Source organism: Phacochoerus africanus, chromosome 1 (genome assembly GCF_016906955.1).
Source record: "Phacochoerus africanus isolate WHEZ1 chromosome 1, ROS_Pafr_v1, whole genome shotgun sequence".
NCBI classification, from domain to species: Eukaryota; Metazoa; Chordata; class Mammalia; order Artiodactyla; family Suidae; genus Phacochoerus; species Phacochoerus africanus.
In genome coordinates, this window is record NC_062544.1 from 284,756,498 (window position 1) to 284,776,341 (window position 19,844).

The 19,844-nt window shown below is 48.6% G+C and overlaps 1 protein-coding gene across 2 annotated transcripts in view; it reads left to right on the forward strand.

Annotated features, from left to right (window-relative positions):
• FAM3B (FAM3 metabolism regulating signaling molecule B) overlaps window positions 1-18,655 on the forward strand; it is a 46,466-nt gene extending 27,811 nt beyond the window's left edge. For both annotated transcript variants that reach the window (XM_047796929.1, XM_047796936.1), the window contains 5 exons: window positions 8,466-8,524; window positions 9,605-9,655; window positions 11,216-11,303; window positions 12,538-12,670; window positions 18,417-18,655. In XM_047796929.1, coding sequence (XP_047652885.1) covers window positions 8,466-8,524; window positions 9,605-9,655; window positions 11,216-11,303; window positions 12,538-12,670; window positions 18,417-18,506 — 421 coding nt within the window. In that variant the 3' untranslated portion in view covers window positions 18,507-18,655. The remainder of the gene's footprint in view (window positions 1-8,465; window positions 8,525-9,604; window positions 9,656-11,215; window positions 11,304-12,537; window positions 12,671-18,416) is intronic.
• Window positions 18,656-19,844: the final 1,189 nt, after the last annotated feature.

The window sequence follows — 19,844 nt, forward strand, 5'->3', positions numbered from 1 at the left end:
TTGCGTAGCTATCCTCTTGATAACTATAGCTTTCCTATAGTTTAGTGAATAGCTATCTGCTATGTCGTTATATGCTATAGCTGTATAGCTCTACACTACATCTGGAAGTTCAATAACATAATTTCTTCAGCTTTTTTCAAAATTATTTTGACTCTGCTGGATTCTTTTGTGTGTGTGTGTGTGTGTGTGTGTGTGTGTGCTATTGCCTTTTTTAGGGTCACACCTGTGGCATATGGAGGTTCCCAGGCTAGGGGTCTAATTGGAGCTGTAGCTGCCAAGCCTACGCCACAGCCACAGCAACAGCAATGCAGAATCTGAGCCGTGTCTGCAGCCTACACCACAGCTCACGGCAACACCGGATCCTTAACCCACTGAGCGAGGCCAGGGATCGAACCTGTAACCTCATGCTTCCTAGTTGGATTCGTTAACCACTGAGCCACAACAGGAACTCCTATGCTGGGTTGCTTCTATTTCCATGGGAATTTTAGAATCAGCTTAGAAATGTCGATGCAAAAGTCTGCTGGCTTTTTTCTTTTTCTTTTTTAATAGGGATTTGCATCATTAGACCTCTAGATAATTTGGGGGAAATTGACATCTTTGCAACATTGAGTCTTTCACTCAACTCCATTTGTTCAGTTGTCTCAGCAGTGTCTCATAGTATTCAGTGTATACATTTTACAGATCTTTTGCTGTATTTCTCTCTTAAGTATCTCATATTTTTATACTACCGAGTATATTTTTAAAAATTTCCACTTCCAGTTGTTTGTTGCTGGTAGGTAGAAATACGACTGGTTTTTCTATCAGTCCCTTATATCTGACAATCTTGTTAACTCACTTATTGGTTCTAGTAGCTTTGTGGTCATTACATTACATTTCCTGCATAGGTGATCATGTCACCTACTTAAAAAAAAAAAAAAAAAGGGCAGTTATACTTCTTTTCTAATCTGCATGCCTTTAACTTCGTTTTTCTTGCCTGATTGCCCTGGAACTTCCATTGCCGTGTCGAATACGGATGATGCGATCAGGCATCCTTACCTTTTCCCAGGTCTTAGGGAAAACATTCAATCATTCGCCATTAAGCATAATGTTCCCTAGGGGTTTTTCATAGGTGACCTTTCCTAGATGACTCAGGAAATTCCCTTCTATTCCAAGATTGCTGAGAGGTTTGTTTGTTTCTTTTAATCAGCAGTGTATAATTAATTTCCTCAAATGCTTATTCCATGTTTTTTGAGGTGATTATATGGGGTGTCTTTTTTTAGTCCTCTAATACGGTGAGTTAAATTGGTTTCTGAGGGTTAAACCAATCTTGCATTTCTGAGATAAATTTCCCTTAGTCATGATATGGTATTCTTTTTATATACTTTTTATATGATATGTCCATTTTTAACTAATTTTTGCAAATGATGTGAAATGTGGTTTGTAGTCATTTTATTTTATTTTTGCAGTCTTTTTAAACATATGGCTATCTAATTGCTCAGTACCAAATTGGGTTCAGTTTGCTAAAATTTTGTTAAGAGTGTTTTCATCTCTGTTCATGAGAGATATTGGTCTATAGTTTTCCATCCTTCCTTTTTTTTTTTTTTTGGCTTTTTAGGGCTACACCTGTGACATATGGAGGTTCCCAGGCTAGGGGTCCAGTCGGAGCTGCAGCTGCCGACCTACGCCACAGCCACAGCAATGCTGGGTCTGAGCCATGTCTGCAACCTACACCCCAGCTCACGCCAACGTCAGATCCTCAACCCACTGAGCGAGACCAGGGAACACACCTGCAACCTCAAGGATGCTAGTCGGGCTTGTTAACCGCTGAGCCATGAGGGGAACTCCATGGTCTGTAGTGTTCTTGTCACCTTTTTTTCTCTGGTTTTGGCATCAGAATAACACTGATCTCATAAAATACATTAGTGAGTATTCGCTCTTCTTTAGCATTCTGGGAGAGTCTTTGTAAATTGGGTATCATTTCTTCTTTAAATGTTCAGTGCAAAGCCACCTGGCCTGGAATTCTCTTGGTGAGAAGGCTCTAACTCCAATTTCAGTTCGTTTAATGAACACGGAGCTACTCAGGTCACCTGCTTATGTTGGGGTGAGCAGAGAAAAACTCTGCTATTTCCAATAGTGCCTTTACACAGCACACATGCTGCAAACACTGGGGTACTTTGGTTGGTACTTTCGCCAAGGTTTCTTCCGTATCAAGCCGTCCTCCGAGCCACCAGCCGAGTGGCCTACACTTGAAGTAAATTCTGACGTGCGCTGCCTGGAGAGAGCATCAGATCCCACAGACGAAGGGCCCTGTGGCCCAGGACCGACCCCCGCTTCAGCTGCCCGTCACACACCTCGGTGGTCACTTGCTCTTCTGACCAACAGGCTAGGAGTGAAGTTCCCTGTGACCCCGCCCCCTGGGGTTCGGTCACTTGCTCAAGTGGCTCACAGAACTCGGGGAGACACTTCCTTACGTTGACTGGCTTAGTACAGAAGGGTGACGATGAGCAGCCAGGTCACGGTGCGTGCGGAGGCACAGAGCTCCTGTGCCCTCTCCAGATGCACCTGTCTCCTGCGTTCTCACCACCCTGGAACCTCTCTGAGTTCCGTGCTTTGGCGGGTTTTACGGAGGTTTCATCACATAGGCATGTGGTCAAACCCTTACATCACTGCCAGGGCGGGGTCAGGGCTGAGGGGAACGAGGCGGAAAGCCCCCAGCTTCTAAGCTCGACTTGGTGACTGGCGCCTTCCAGGACCCTCCAAAGCGTTGTCTCATTGCAACAAGGCACTTCCATCACCCAGGAAATTCCAAGGGATTTAGAAGCTCTATGTTCAGGAACCAGGGTCAGGAACCAAGTATTCCTAGTGCCTCTTCTCACTCATGACATTGCAAGGAACGGGGGACAGAGACATAGATAGACAGACAGACAGAGAGAGAGATAGATAGGCACACATATATGTGTATTTCTTATCTCACAAAGTGCTTTCTTGATTTATACCATCCTTTTTTTTGTTTTTTGGGGGGTCTTTTAGGGCCGCACCCATGGCATATGGAGGTTCCCAGGCTAGGAGTCGAATCAGAGCTGTACCTGCCAGCCTACACCACGGCCAGAGCAACGCTGGATCCGAGCTGTGTCTGCTACCTACACCACAGCTCACGGCAATGCCGGATCCTTAACTGAGCAAGGCCAGGGATCGAACCTGCATCCTCACGGATGGTGGTCAGATTCGTTTCCGCTGCGCCAGGACGGGAACTCCGGATTTATACCATTTTTGTCTTTCTTTGTCTAGACCCGAAGTCAGTCATTTCTCTATGAAGGCCGTTCCTTTAGTGGGTTATGATGTTTAGAAACTAAAATCTAGATGCCAGGTGTGCTCATAACTGCTGGGCTATTAGTGCTTCTAAGCGTCTAAGCATGTTTAGCGGACAGAGGCAAGAAATAGGCATGTTTTCAATCATGCCTTTCCATTAGCATTTCCAGTTTAAAAGTTAACATCCTGGGGTTTTATTTCTCCCTAAGTTCTTTGTTTGCATTTTTAACTTTTTTCATATACACTGAAAATTTTGGTTTCTAGTACCATTATGTTTGTTTTCTAATTAAAATGCCAGTGTAGCTATTAACATAGCTAGTACATGGAGCTTAAATTTTCTTTGCAGTTCTTTCTGTTTTCAAAAATACTCCATTAAAGGCCCAATCCAAGTACTGTTCCCAAAGCCATATGAAATGGTTATTCTTTTTCCTGTAGTTATATTCCATATTTGATGTATTTTCTGTTTAGTCTAAATTCTAGGCTTCGTTTTAGTTTTCTTTGCGTTCTATTTAACTTCTGAATTTGTAATGCACTTACATGGTTCGCAAATCAATATTATGTATACAGAATAAAATTGTACTCAAAGAGGAGTTCCTATTGTGATTCAGCAGGTTAAGAGCTGACATTGTCTCTATGAGGACGCAGGTTCGATCCCTGGCCTCACTCCGTGGGTTAAGGATCCAGCACTGTCACACTGCGGTGTAGGTCACAGATGCGGGGCGCATCTGATGTTGCCATGGCTGTGGTGTAGGGTGGCAGCTGCAGCTCCGATTCGATCCCTGGCCCAGGAACTGCCGTATGCTGGAGGGGCGGCCATGAGAAGAAACATAACATTATACTCAAAGAAACCTTCTCTCTAACTTCTGTTCTTATGTAAAAGGTAGCAGACTCTATACACAGTTCTGCATTTTGCTCCTTGCCCGTAACAGGATCAGCACACAGGAGACTGTGCTCTTGGCTTCTGCTGGGTCCATGGTATTCTGGAGTATTCCTGAGCGTGGCTGTATTGTAATTGAGTCAGTCTGTTCTCCCTGATGGATGCTTTTAATGTTGGAAATCTTCCGGTGTTGCAGAGAGTACTCAGTGAATAACCTTGGCAACGTGTTGTTTTGAGATGCATCATCGTAAAGTGAGTACTCGTGGCATCCCCGCCAGGCTGAGGAATGGACCGTCACTGGCCCTCCACATGCCTCCGCGTACCCCTCCCCAGATCCGGCCCCCCTTTCCTTACTGCCCGGTCCTACCCTCTCTTCTGTCTTTGATGGCGATCATTTCCTGGCGTTTACTGACCGTCTTACTGCCTAGGCATGTGCTGCAAAACCCTCGTCTTCAATTGTGTCCATTTTGAACGTCATTCTGGCGGAACCCCGAACCACATACTCTCTTGCGTCTGAGTTCTTTGGCTCAGAATTGTATTTGTGAGACTTGTCCTCGATGTCGGGGTAGCTGTTGTTCATCAGTTTGCACTGCTGTGTGATATCGAAGTGCGTGGAATATTCTACAGCTTCCTTATCCATCCTGCTGTTAACTGACATTCAGATCATTCGTAGTCTGGGGCTGTTAGGAGTACAGGTGCTGCGACTAGTTCCGTTCTTGCTTTTGTTGCACGTGTGCCTACTTTGCTGGGGTGTTGGGCAGGCACAGCCATCCTCTCCAGTGACAACTCTGGAAGGACTCCTGAGACTGAGTTTATGTTTCTCTAAAATATCTTTATTTCATCTTCATTGCTGTAAGATATTTTTCCAGACTGAGTCGGCTATTATTTTTTTTTTTTCCCAGAGCATTCAAGATACCATATCGCGAGTTCCCATTGTGGCTCAGTGGTAATGAACCTGACTGATCCATGAGGAAGTGGGTTTAATCCCTGGCCTCGCTCAGTGGGTTAAGGATCTGGCATTGCCATGGCCGTGGTGTAGGCCAGCAGCCACAGCGCCAATTGGACCCCTAAGCCTGGGAACCTCCATATGCCGTGGGTGCAGCCCTAAAAAGAGAAAAAAAGAACTATTTTATGGTCTTCTGGTTTCTGTTGTTCCTCTTGAGAAGTTGAAAGTAACTGCCTTTTTTTCCTTTTTTGCTTGCCTTCAAGGTTTTTTCTTTTTTTCCTCTGTCTTTTAAATGCTTGTACTGTGTGTGTCCATCTTTCTTGTTGCTGCTTTATCTTATTTGGGATTTATTGGGCTTCTTAAATCTGTGTGTGCTGACGTCGTCACAGTTAATCAATTCTCTGTCATTGGATCTTCTGCCACAGTCTCTTTCTCCTGTTCTTCTGAGACTTTTAATGAAACATACGTCAGACCTGATTACTATATTCTGTTTAGTATGTTCCGTCTTCGCATCTCTGTGCTTCAGGGTGGACGGGGCTGTTTTCCTCTGAACTGTTTTCAGTTCACTAATTCTCTCTTTTACTGCACCTAAGTTGCTGTTAAACTACTGATTTTATTTATCGTATTTAATTTTAGAACTTTTTCTCGGTTCTTTTTCTCGTCTTCATCTCAGTCTTTCATAGTTTGCAGCTCTGAAATTCTCAGTCTTATCGTCTTCTTGGGGTCGTGGTAAGTCTGATCATTCTGCTGTTTGGAGCCCATGAGGGTGTCAGTAACATCTCTTTCCTTCCTTCTGGTTGTGTGGGTTCTTGTTTATCTTGGCGTCTGTCCTTGGACGCCGGGTTACCCTTGATAATGTGCCAGGTGGTGCATTTGGTCAATTGCTTTTTTGGTTCGTTTGCTAACTGAGGCATTAGATGATGTCTTCTTCTCCTGAGGATTTTTGTTTGCTTCTGTCAGGAACCCAGAACCATCCGCGCAATAGAAGGATCTGAATAAAGGTTAAGGATTGAGATCTGGCTAGTTGACTTAAAGCTGCACCGTGTTATACCAATTCTGATTTATTTCTGACTCACTTTCAGACTCACTTTCAAGTTGTCTTTGTCCCCAACCCAAGCAAATGAGGATTTATCAGCTCCCTCCCTTTGGGGGGCCCTGGCCTCCAGCTTTTGTCCCTTTTGCTTCTGAGAGTTGTCAGAAATGCCACTGATTTTCTTTTGCAGTTTTTCTGGAATTAGCCAATGTTGCTAATTTAAAAGTGGCTCTAAGTGCTGGGCTTACTATGGTGAAGTTTAGTCTTCTCCCGCATCTCAGCCTGGAAATTCTTGGTTGCCGTATTAAGTCTCTGACATATTTAATCAAGCTTTTTTTTTTTTTTAAGTCCCATTTTTTTGTTTTTCTCTCTGGAGGAACAGTTCAGATTACTCAGTGTTCTATTATAAACGGACGTTTCTTTTTCAAGTTCTTATGGGATATTCTCTAGAATTATCCAAAAAGAGGGCTACTCCCTCCAAAAAGACTTAGCTTGGAAGGTCCACAGGGGAGTTTAGGCAAACATCACAAGAGCAGAATATTCCAGGACTGAGAGTTCTCAGGTGGCGCAGTGGGTTAAGGATGTGGTATTGTCACTGCAGCAGCTCAGGTTGCTGCTGTGGTGTGGGTTCAGTCCCCGGCCCTGGAACTTCCACCTCCCACGGCCAAGAAAAAAAAAGAATAAGTCAAGGCCATATTTACTGTTCCAAAGCATGGGAATAGGAGGAACGCTTCCAAATTCTTTTGATGATGCTAACACATTGTTGATTCTAAAACTTGGCAGAAGGTGCACGAACACCTGCAGACACACACACGCAAGCCCCCAGATGTTCAGTACTATTTGACATTTCCGGGAAGGTCAGCCTTCTTCCGGGCTGCAGGGCGCAGTCTCCTTGAAGCTGACAGTTGCTGTTCTCCAGTTTGAAGGTAACCCTTAAGCAGAGGAGTCCAGGGACTTAGGTAAGGGGGCCACCGACTTACATCCAGACGTCAGCAAAGCCTGTGAGAGCCAGCCTGACGGGGAGAGGACGCCTAGAAGCTGATAGCACAGGCGGGCCAGGCTCTTCCCCTGCCACCCACCTCCTCTTCCCCGTTGTTAGCAGCCAGCCCGGCTGAAGGCGTCACTTGTCCCTGCCACCCCAAGTCTGGTCCTCACGTCCCGTCCTCTGTCCAGGTCCAGCAGGTACACATTCTCAGTAACTCTTACTTTGCCGTCTCCTCGATCTCCCTGCTTCTGCCTCCGTGTTCACAGTTCAGCAAGTCTGCATCGGGACATTGGAGTACCCGGGTGGGGGTGTGTGTGCGGATGTGTGTGTGTGCATGTATGTATGTGTGTACCTGTGTGTCCGCGTGTTTGTGTATGTCTGCGTTTGTGTGTGTGCACTGTGTTTGGGTCTTGTGTTTGTGTGTTTGAACGTGTGTATCTAAGTATTGTGTGTGTGTATGTACCTGTGTGTATGCACGTGTGCTTGTATGTGCATGTGTCTTGTGTTTGTTACATGTGTGTGTGCATGTGTGTGTGCTTGCATATGCATTCACGTGTGTGTGCATGTGTGTATGCATATGTGTTAGGTGTGTGCTATATGTGTGTTTGTGTGAATGTACGTGCGTGTCTGTGCACGCCCACGCATGCACACATGCCTTCAGACTTTCTGGCTCCTAACCCGCTCTGCCGGCTGCTGTGCTCCAGATGTGTAATATGGGAACACGAAAGCCCACTCAAGAGGAGGCTGAGAATTCCACGAGAGAATGTTTGCCAAGAGCCTGTGCTAATAAAACAAACGCTGGCTCAGACATTTGTATCAAGTCTAAGACTTTATAGCTTCTGCGGTTTCCAGGTGCCCTGAGGGACTCGGTCTGTAGAGACGGTGTGTGCGGAGCGAGGGTGGGGTGGCTTTCAAGGGAGCTGACTCAAGACCAGGGCACATCCATGAGGACAGCGATTCTGCCAGCGGATCCTACGGGAGGGGGAAAAAATGAAGTTCCCGTCGTGGTTTAGCAGAAACGAATCTGACTAGTATCCGTGAGAACACAGGTTCGGTCCCTTGCCTCGCTCAGTGGGTTAAGGATCCGGCGTTGCCGTGAGCGGTGGTTTAGGTCACAGACGTGGCTCAGATCTGGCGTTGCTGTGGCTGTGGTGTAGGCTGGTGGCTACATCTCTGATGCGACCCCTAGCCTGGGAACCTCCATATGCCATGGGTGTGGCCCTAAAAAGCCAAAAAAAAAAAAAAAGAAAGAGAGAGAGAGACCTTTTGGAGCAGGGAGGCTCTTCACTGCCTGGTAAGAAAGGAGTCCTTTGCCAGCTGCGTGTTTACATTTCAGGCTCATCGGAGAGAAGACTGGAAATGTTGCAAGAGGAATAAATATTGCCATCGTGAACTGTAAGTTACTAAACAGCTTTACAGCCTCTCTAAAATCACTGTGGCTGGGAGTTCAGAGGTACCTTGGATTTTTTATTGATTTTTTTTTCACATACAATTTAGTCTAGGTTTATATTTTAATACATTTTAAAAGTATATATTTACCTGTTTTTACACTGTCTCACTTAATAGATTATTGATGGTTCCTCAAAAAACCCTGAAATCAAATATAAACTGAGCTTATTTATTTTTATTTTACGGCCGTGCCCACAGCGTATGGAAGTTCCCAGGCCAGGGACTGAATCTGAGCTGCAGCCGTGACTTCCACGTCAGATCCTTGAACCCACTGCACGGCACGGGGCACTGAACCTGCACTTCCTAGGCCACCCGAGCCTCTGTGGTCGGATTCTTAACCCACCACGCCACAGCGGGAACTATAAGTTGACTTTTAAAAAACAAAGAAGGACCTGCAGAAGTCAGGGCTAAAACCAGATCCTCAGACCTGGGGCACAGACACCCTGGTATTGGGCCTCCTCTTTGCTCTGATGGCTGGTGGCCAGCAGGGGGCGACACCTTTGTCTACGAACAGGTGACTAGGGCCTCAGGGGACACGAACCTTGGCCTCCGCTTGGTCCTGGAGAAACACCTGTCACTGTTGCCATTGAGGCCCTGACAGGACTGTAGCAGGTTTGGGGAAAGGGTTACCCATGGTGTGTGCCCCTGGGAACAAGCTGAGCACGGAGTCAGGTGACAGCGGGGCTGTGGGACCCCTTGGGGGAGTGGGGCAGAAAGGGCTGGTGGGGGCCCGGATATTTATGGGAAGAGGCAGGTGATTGGGAAGCGTATGTGACTCGCCAACTGGAAACAGATGTGTGCACAGCTGTGGGCAGCTGGCAAGCCCTGCTCTCCTGACCCACCGCCCCAGGGAAGGGGTCCTGCCTGCCCTTCAGGCTGGGTCCCCACGGCAGTCACGCTTCCTGGACAGAGACAGAGAAGGGACACGCCCTTTTGGTCACCATATACCAGCCCTTTTAAAGTTCATGGAGACGCGCCCTGCGTCTCCATGAACCTTCTCTTAAAAACAGCTTCTTTTACTTCCAGATGCGACTGGGAAAGTGATCGCAACACAGTATTTTGACATGTTTGAAGGCGGTAAGATGACTCTTTTCCTCTTAAACTGAAAGGGAATCGTAAGCATAAATTCGGATGAAAAAACCACAACCAAAAATGTCAAATACGCTTATTTTGTCTACCAGAAAAAAGTTTGCCAGAAGGTCAGGTGAGTTTTCTAGAATGGTTGTACAGCCATCCTTGGAGCCTCCGAGTGAGTTCATATATTCAAGTTTGAAGGCATTACCTACTAAGTGTCTTTGCTCACATTTTTCCTGGATCTTTTCCTTCTGCTCCTTCATCAGATAACAGGAAAGAATTTAAAAAAAAATTTTTATTTATGTATTTATTTTGTCTCTTTAGAGCCGCACCCATGACATATGGAGGTTCCCAGGCTAGGGGTCGAAGCAGAGCTGTAGCCTCTGGCCTACACCACAGCCACAGCCGCGCCAGATCCGAGCTGTGTCTGCGACCTACACCACAGCTCATGGCAACGCTGGATCCTTAACCCACTGAGCGAGGCCAGGGATCGAACCTGCATAATCGTGGATACTAGTCAGGTTCATTACTGTTGAGCCACAGTGGGATCTCCAAGGGAATTGATTTAAAAAAAAAAAAAGTCAAACGTCTGTGAAATAACGTGATTGACATCCTGCCCTGCATGTCACCTTGGTGGCTGCTGTGCTCCCAGCGCCCTGCTGGGCTCAGTGCAGACATTCCCACCACTGTGGTACCCATCTCTTCCTTCCGTTCTGGGCTCCGGATCTTGACTGCAGTGGCCGGTCACCATATACCAGCCCTTTTTAAGTGTATGGAATGCTGAGAATCACTGAAAAGAGGTGTTTAAAGATAAGTAACAAGGGCCCAGATAATGCTCGGGAGCTATGCGTTTCACTGTGCAGTTAAGTTAATCTTAACTGTAAATAACGGGCCCCGGTGGTAAATGATGGGGTTTGAGGGGTTCCTGCCGAGGTGCACTGGATTGAGAGTCCCACTGCAGCAGCTTGGGTTGCTACAGAGGCAAGGGTTTGATCCCCTGCCCAGCACAGTGCATTAAAGGATCCAGGGTTGCTGCAGCTGCCGCCCAGCTTCATACAGTCCCTGGCCCAGGAACTTTCATAGGCTGCAGGTGTGGCCATAAAAGGGGGGGGGGGAGTCTGAGCTGAGTCTTTGCTTTCTTCCTGTAAGAAATAGAAGAGGGTCTTAGCAAAGACTGACCCATCCCGGCCTGGTCTGTGTGTCTCGTATCGTCACTGTCCTGGAGCCACTCTGCTCTGAGATGGTCACGCCTGGGGTCCACGCTTTCTTAGCACCTGCGGAGGAAAGCTCACCTGTGCCGCTGAAGTGGTTGCGGGTTTCAGAGTTGGTCACTAGACTCTTTGGGATCTGATGGTGCTGCTCCCCCTCACGTGGGCTCAGCGTGGACCCCACGGGCCGGTCGCTCTCAAAGCCGGAGAGCACCCTCTGTGTGCGCAGAGACGGCTCTCGAATCGGAGGGTTCTCGAGCAGGGCGCAGAAGCTGAGCGCAGAGGAAACACAGCCCCTAGCCCAGGGTCTCAGCCGCCGAGAGGGTCTTCCAGCTGACTTGCCCTGTCCCCGCAGACAACTCTGGCCCCATGACGGCGTTCATTCAGAGCGCTCCCTCCAGGTCGCTGCTCTTCATGGTGACCCACGATGACGGCAGCAGCAGGTGAGTGCGTGGGTGGGTCCGTCGCAGCTGGGCCAGCGTTGAAGAAGCCAGCAGGGTGCTGAGGGCCCGGCCCCGTCAGGGTCCCCACATTCTCCTTAAGAAAGAACAGAGCGCCGAGGAGCAGGCTGCTTCTCAAAGGAAGAGGAGTGGGGACCCTGACGAAGGGACCTCATTTCTAGATAAACAGCCAGCCGCTGGAGCGCAGGAGTCCTAGAAACGGAGGAATAGTCCCAGGTAGCAAGACAAAGCTGCCACTGACCATAAATAAAATAGCAACGCTAACTCTTGGCCAAAGAGCTTAACTCCGGGTGGGACTTCCATGCATGCATACACGCACATGCGTGTGCACACACAATGCTTGCACTGGGGAGAATGACAGGGCTGTGTTTCTCCAAGGATGCTCTTTTAAGCAAGTATGTGCGTCTTCGTGGCCGAACTTCCGAGAACCTCAGAGTGCTGTTTTGCGCCCTGAATTTCCAAGGTGGAGCTACTAAACGCAGCATGTTCCAGATTTGTTTGACGTCAGGTCCTCTTTTTAAAAAAGCATCTTCCAGATGGAAAGTTCTCTGACATACCCTTTCGAAAATCTGAACTTTTTTTTCTTTCCTTTCTTCCCTCCTTGCTTTGCTTACTTGAAATTGCACCTTTTTCCAATGGGATGATGGTTTAATTTTTTTCTTTTTTGATACCGACCTTTCTGAATATGAAAGGAACGTTTTTTGGCATTGGCGTTTGTCTTTCAGCAGCTTCAGTCTGCCTTGTCTTGTGGTCAGTAAGCAAGGTAGCAAGGACCAAAAATCATATTGGCCGGGGGTGAGGAGGTGACAACCCCAAGACACCGGGCTTTTCAGAGTTGAGAGTTAGGACTCTGTGCCCCAGAGCGCCCATCATGGTTCAGCAGTAGTGAACCCCACTAGCATCCATGAGGACGAAGGTTTGATCCCTGGCCTTGCTCAGTGGGTTAAAGATCCGACGTTGCCGTGAGCTGTGGTGTAAGTTGCAGAGGCAGCTCAGATCCTGCGTTGCTGTGGCTGTGGCTGTGGCTGGCACCTGCAGCTCCGATTCGACCCCTAGCCTGGGCACTTTCATATGCCACAGGTGTGGTCCTCAGAAGAAAAAGAGAAAAAAGAAGAAAAAGAAACCTGTCCTAGGACTGACTCTGTCCTAGTGCGGCGCAGTGGAGTCTGCAGGTGAGATGCTCACACCATTCCCCACCCCTACCCCCGCCCCCCAGGCTGAAAGAGGACGCCAAGAAGGCCATAGAAGCCCTGGGAAGTAAGGAGATCAGGAACATGCGGTTCAGGTCGAGCTGGGTGTTCCTGGCAGCAAAAGGCTTCGAACTTCCTGCGGGAATCGAGAGAGAAAAGGTGAGTGGTGTAAACATCGCTTTCCCCACAAACCGGCTGGCGCAGGACACGCTGTAGTGGGAGAGGTCGCTGGTCGGTGATAACTTTCTGTCCGGAAATCCCTTCCCGCGTAAAGCGCACGCAAAGGCTGTGACCACGGCTGTGACCGCGGCTGCCGGGATTTAAAGATGCTTCACCTGTGCTTCTGTCTCGCAATCCGGGAAACAGTACATGATCCGCGTGGCGGCGCTTGATGAATCATCACAGGCACAACAGCCCAGCCTGGGATGTTTGCAGCCTTTCCCTCTGCGCCAGCCGTCAAAAGGCATGTGCTGAGTTTGGACTCTCAAATCTCTTTAAAAGTAGAAAATTCTGGCATCAGTTTTCTATCACCTGCAGCCCACGGTCTGTCCCAAGCCCCTCTCCGCCGTCTCTGTTCCTGGGGTGGGGACAGTACTTAATGCTTAAGGTGATGAGGCAGGGTAACCAAGCCTGTACACGTGAAGCACCAAAGACGGGGCGGGCCCCCTACAGCCACTGGGAAACGTGGATTTCGGGCTCGTCCTTGAGTAGCTTGTGGCCTGAGGGATGACAAGCCCCTCCCACTGTTCTCTGCCCTTTCCCTGGCTGCCTGGCTTACCCCGCACCCCCTCCACGCCTCTTCCGCAGCCTCTCCAGGTGCCAATCCTGCCCCCACCCCAGCTGCCCTATCTCTTGACCCTGCAAGAGTGACAGTGCGGTGACCGGGGACCCCTGCTGACAGCCAGGGGCGCCAGGCCAGTCGGAAAGTGCTGTGTGTCCTCGCCTGTCATTAAGGCGAGGACTGGAGCCTTGGTCCCCCTCTGCGCGCAAGTGTGTGAGGCTCGAATCCCTTTCAAGTTGAAGGTTAACTCTGTATTAATGTTCAGCTAAGGCAGAAAACAAAGCCTCATTTGAATTGCAAAAGAGGGAGCAATGGCCCTTGCTTTTTTGTCTTCTTCAGGAGAAAAGGAGTTTCTGGAGTGGGAGGAATCAAGAAAAAAGCAGGGGTCCAAGCACTGCACTGTGTGTAGAGGCCCGAATGTCTCTTGATACCACAGCACTAAGTGAATTGCAGGAAAACGCGTCTCCTGCTTACAAGTGTGGGTGGAAAGTCATTGTCCCCGTTTCTGCAGGAGGGAGGGCCCAGGCCTGGATGGGGTGAGCAGTGGTTGTGTTATCAGACTGCTGTGGTTCAGGTCCTAAGGGATGTTTGCTGGAACGCCGATGAGGCCGGACCGGGCAGCCAGGGTCTCAGGGCGCTCGGACGGAGGCTCTGAATCAAGTCTGTTGGAGGAATCATTGCATCTTCATTATTTTGGGTATTCAGACGGGCACACCCGGATGTTCCTGGGGGGGCCTCCTGAGCTCCCAGCGGTCTCCCCGTTCACATCCCTTCCCCTGCTGTTCCCAGACCCTGTCTCCTGGGCACAGCTCGCAGGATGTCCCCAGGCCCACAGCCTTTATTGGCCCCACTGCCTACTGAATTGAACTTCTAAACATGCGAGTCTTGAAAGTTGATTCCCGTTGTTGGGGACTTGGTTCGGATCGTCAGAGTCAAAAAATGAGGAGACGGGGAGATCTCGACAAGGCTCTTTCCTTCTGCAGGAGGGCGCGGGTGCTCAAAAAGCCCCGGCAGAGAAGAAGAGACCCTCCCTATCGGTCCCTAGCGCAGGCGACGGACCTGTCCCCTTCCCGTGGGTCAGGCCAGGGTGCATACTCTTCTCGGTTGGCTCATTTGAAGCAGACTGTTGCTGGGAGAAGCGGGAAAGAGGAGGGGGTCGCAGGAGGGCGTCTCAGCCACGAGGGAGCAACATGGAGTCACCAGGGTTTCCTTCGGTGGAAAAGACGTTATGTTCCTTCCCTCACAGTTCTCTAACTGGGAGGAGCGGTTTGAGACCCACAAGAGGGAGATAACCGAGGATAGACGTTTCCATGGGTGTGACTGGGTATGGATCTCGGGTCCATCGTCCGAGCCATCGTCCAAGCCGTGTGGCCTGTTTCTTTGGTGGAGCCCTTCTGGCCCTCCTCCCCTGCCCACGCCGGCCTCAGGCACTCTGGACCTTCCTTGATGGGCACAAGGTGCTTTGCACAAGTGTTACCTGCCTCGCCACACCTGGATGTCACCTCTTGAAGGCATGGAGCACATCTGCTCCCATTGTGTGACCCCCAAAGTCCCAGCAATGTGTCAGTTATCAGAAAGATAGTTTGAAGAGGAGATATATAATGAAGTGAGGTTTGTTCCAGGAGTATAGATTTGTTTAACATCCAGAATTCAACTGGGGGGGAGTTCCTGTTGTGGCACAGCAGAAACGAATCTGACTAGTATCCATGAGGATGCAGGTTCCATCCCTGGCCTCTCTTGGTGGGTCTGGGATCCGGCGTTGCCATAAGCTGTGGTGCAGGTCCCAGACGCAACTCAAAGCCCACATTGTGGTGGCTGTGGCATAGGCTGGCAGCTGCAGCTCCAACTTGACTCCTACCCCGGGAATTCCCATATGCTGCACGTGTGGCCCTAAAAAAAGAAAAAGAAATAGTGTACTACATCACATGTATAAAGGACGAAATTGCATGACTATCTCATTCGACACACAGAAAACATATTTAACAAAATTCAGCACCCTCTTGTGATAACACTCCGCAAACTAAGAACAGAGGGAAGTTTGGTAACCTTTTAAAAAGGTAGCTAGGAGTTCCCGTCGTGGCGCAGTGGTTAACGAATCCGACGAGGAACCATGAGGTTGCGGGTTCGGTCCCTGCCCTTGCTCCATGGGTAAAGGATCCGGCGTTGCTGTGAGCTGTGGTGTAGGTTGCAGACGCGGCTCGGATCCCTCATTGCTGTGGCTCTGGCGTAGGCCGGTGGCTACAGCTCCGATTGGACCCCTAGCCTGGGGGGAACCTCCATATGCCGTGGGAGCGGCCCAAAGAAATAGCAAAAAGACAAAAGACAATAAAAAAAAGGTAGCTATCAACCCATATCTAACATCACATCTAATGTGAAAACAGACTGGCTCCCCCGAGATCAAGAGCAAGACAAGGATGTCCACTGTGTCCGCGCTCTTCAACATTTTTCTGGCCAGGGCAACTTGGGACGATTTTAAAAAAAGAAAAAGAGGAAATAAAAGCCATTCACACTGGAAAGGAAGGAGTAAATCTACCTCTGTTCACAGATGGCGTGATTCTTTGTATAGAAAATCCTAAGGAGTCCACTTAAAAAAAAACAAAAAAACTGAGCTAGCACACAAGTTCCGGAAGTTTGCAGAACACGAGATCGATGTACAAACTCTGTTTACTTGGAATGAACAGTCTGAAAATGGAATCCAGAAAACAATTCCATTTATAATAGCACCAAAAAGAATAAAATATTTGGGAATTAACATAGGAGATGTAGAACTCCTACACTAAAACCTACAAAACATTACTGAAAGAAACTAAGAAGGCCTCAAAAAAGTGAAATGATAGTTCATGGATCAGAAGATTTAAAACTGTTAAGGTGTGGTATAAGAATTCCAGGTGATTTTTTGCATAAATTGACAAGATAATCCTAAAATTCATAAGGAAATTCAAGGGACCCCAATAGCCAAAACCACCTTGAAAATGAAGAACAAAGTTGGAGAACTCACCCTTTCCAATTTCAAAACTTACTACGAAGCTGCAGTAATCAAGGGCACATAAAGACCAATGTACAGACCAATGGACTAGCATTGAGAGTTCAGAAACAGAACCTCACATTTTGGTCAATGGATTTTCAACAAGGATGCCAAGACCTTTTAATGGGGAATAAATAGTCTTTTAAGCAAATGCTAGGACAACTAGATATCCACAGGCAAAAGAAGGAATTTGGACCCCTACCTCACACCATATACAAAAAGGAACCCAAATGAGTCAAATAGCTAAATGTAAGCTCTAGAACTGTTAAACTCTTAGAAGAAAACACAGATACAAATCTTTGTTATCTTGGATTAGGCAATGGCCTCTTAGAGATGACATCAAAAGCACAAACAACAACAGAAAAATTACATACAGTGTACTTCATCAAAATTTAAAACATTTGTGCTTTGAAGGACACCATCAAGAAAGTGAAAAGAGTTCCCTTGTGGTGCCGTGGGTTAAGGATCTAGCATTGTCACAGGCTCAGGTTGCTGCTGTGGCTCGGGTTCCATCCCTGATCCAGGAACTTGCACATGCCATGGGTATGGTCAGAAACAATGTGAAAAGATAAGTCATGGTGTGGGGGGAAATATTTGCAAATTAAGGACTTGGATCAAGAATATATAAAGAATAGAAGTTCCCGTGGTGGCACAGCGGAAACGAATCCGACTAGGAACCGTGAGGTTGCGGGTTCAATCCCTGGCCTCGCTCAGTGGGTTGAGGATCTGGCATTGCTGTGAGCTGTGGTGTGGGTTGCAGACGTGGCTCGGATCTGGCATTGCTGTGACTGTGGTGTAGGCCGGCAGCTACAGCTCTGATTAGACCCCTCGCCTAGGACCCTCCATATGCCGCGGGTGCGGCCCTAAAAAGACAAAAGACAAAAGACAAAAAAAGAATATATAAAGAACACTTACAACTCAATAACAGAAAGACAACCCAAATTTTAAATGTGCAAGGGATCTGAATAGACATTTCTTCTGAATAGACATGCCATGAGCTGTGGTGTAGGTTGCAGGGATCTGAATAGACATTTCTTCTTCTTCTCAGATGACTAATAAGCACCAAAAATATACTCATTGTTAACCATGAGGAAAATGCAAATAAAAACCATAGAGACTTCCTCACAGTCACTGGGATGGTTCTAATGATCCAAAAACATAATAAGAACTATTGACAAGGATGTGGAGAAGTTATAACCTCCAGACACTGCTGGAGGAAGTGTTACAATACGGCTGCTTTGGGGAATATTCTGGCAGTTCCTCAAAAAGTTGGCATGTCCTTAGCATCTGTTCTAGCAGTTCCGCTCAAAGACAGACAGCCAAGAAAAGGAAGGCATTTGTTCACATGAAAATGTCACATGAATGTGTGCAGCAGCATTATTCAGAAGAGCAAAAAAGCAGAAACCACCCAAATGTCTGATTCATGGATAAAAAATGTATAAAAAATACAGCATAGCCATATACTGGAATATTGTTCAGGCACCTATAAGTAGGAAGTACTGATATATGCCCCAATACGGATCAAAAAACACCCTCTGTGAAGAAAACCAAACACAGAAGGCCATATATTGTATGATCCCATTTATATACAATTTCTAAAATAGTCGAAATCCAGAGACAAACAGATTAGTGGCTGCCTGGGGCTGTCGGGGTGCTGAGTGGCTTCAAATGGGTGTGTGCTTTCTTGTTGAGGGGAAGAAAAGGTTTTAAAATTGAGTGTGGGAGTTCCCGTCGTGGCGCAGTGGTTAACGAATCCGACTAGGAACCATGAGGTTGCGGGTTCGGTCCCTGCCCTTGCTCAGTGGGTTAACGATCCGGCGTTGCCGTGAGCTGTGGTGTAGGTTGCAGACGCGGCTCGGATCCCGCGTTGCTGTGGCTCTGGTGTAGGCCGGTGGCTACAGCTCCGATTGGACCCCTAGCCTGGGAACCTCCATATGCCGCGGGAGCGGCCCTAGAAAAGCCAAAAAAAAAAAAAATGGAGTGTGATGATGACAGTTGCGTGTCTCTGGGAATATACTAACAACCACAGGGAATACGGCACACTAAACACGGGTTGCTTAGACGAGTGGGTGAGTCAAATCCTCTTTCCTTTACGACAGATCAACCACTCCGACAACGCGAAGAACAGGTACTCGGGCTGGCCCGCCGAGATTCAGGTGGAAGGCTGCATCCCGAAAGGACCGAGCTGACGTTGCCTGGCCTCAATAAATGCTTTTATAGACACACACAGCCTGGAATGGACCACGACTCTTAGCCAACCGCCAATACTTGATAAGTATTTGGGGCTTGTCATCAACCAACCCAAATATTTGCCAGTTGTATAAAATCCTGTCCCACAGACTTGTTATGCCAGCATTTGTAGAGGGAAGGTAAAAATGAGCAGAAGAACAGAAATGCACGGGGATTGTCGGGGGTGGGTGGGTGGTGTGACTGAGCCTTGGGAGGAGCGGCCACTGCCTGTCCAGGCAGGGGCCTAGCTTGCCATCACATCTGAGTCTGACCCTGGTCCAGGCAGCTCTGCAGAGAGACAAACCTTTCCCCGACCAGGGGACACTCCCTCCTTCTGGCCGGCGGGACTTGTGACTCACAGGTGAGCAGGGTCTGCTCTCAGGAGGGCCACTCTGTACCCCAGGTGTCCTAGGAAACACATCATATCCACGTACTGAGGGAGCCAGTGACGTGCAGTTAAGAAAACCAAACCAGTGCCCAGCAGCCACTGGAACCTCCCTCCGGGGTCTGGCTGCCAGGAGAAGTAGGAGACATTGATGCCAGGTTCCTAGTGCTTTTCTGAGCCTCGGCTTCTCACCTGTGAAGGAGAGCAACTGGGATGAACGCGTGATTTTCAAGCACTGGGCCAGAGCGATGGCTTCCTGCTGATAAAGCAGCAGATCTTTTAAAAAGCTGGCAGCACAGGGCATCCTGCCTTTCAGCACCCTTGCGGTGTCGAACCAGCCCCGTCTTGGTGGCTACACCACCGAGTGTTATATGCGGGCTGCAGGTTGGCTGAGGCTCAGCTCTGCGTGCCTGGAACCAGGCTGGGGGAGGGTCCCTATCAGGCACTGAAGCCAGCGAGAGCCGAGGTCCGGGTTCCCCCAAAGCTCCTGCGAGGATGTGTGAGCCTTCGTTCTGGCACCACAGGCCAGCTGGAGTGGGGGTGGGGGGTGTCAACCTCAGGCCGTGGGGGCGACTGTCCCGTATTTGTGAACAGGAGGACAGTGGCCCCTGGAAGCCAAGCCGTGCTCTGGCCCAGGGAGGGATGTGCTGTGGCCTCTGGGCAGCGGCCCCTCAGGGAGCCTGGCCTCTCTCTGCAGAGGGTCTGCAGACCACTGGATGGCGTCTTGGCTCAGACCCTGGTACGGGCTGAATTCTGTTTCCCCCGATTCTTCAGTTGAGTCCTGTCGACTACAAAACTACATGCACAACCTATAAGGGGAGAATTAAGTTTTCTTTGGGGCAAAGGGAGGACTTAAGCCTGGGAGGCAGCATCTCAAGTCACCCTGAGAAGACTGCCCCGAGGAGGCGGTGGG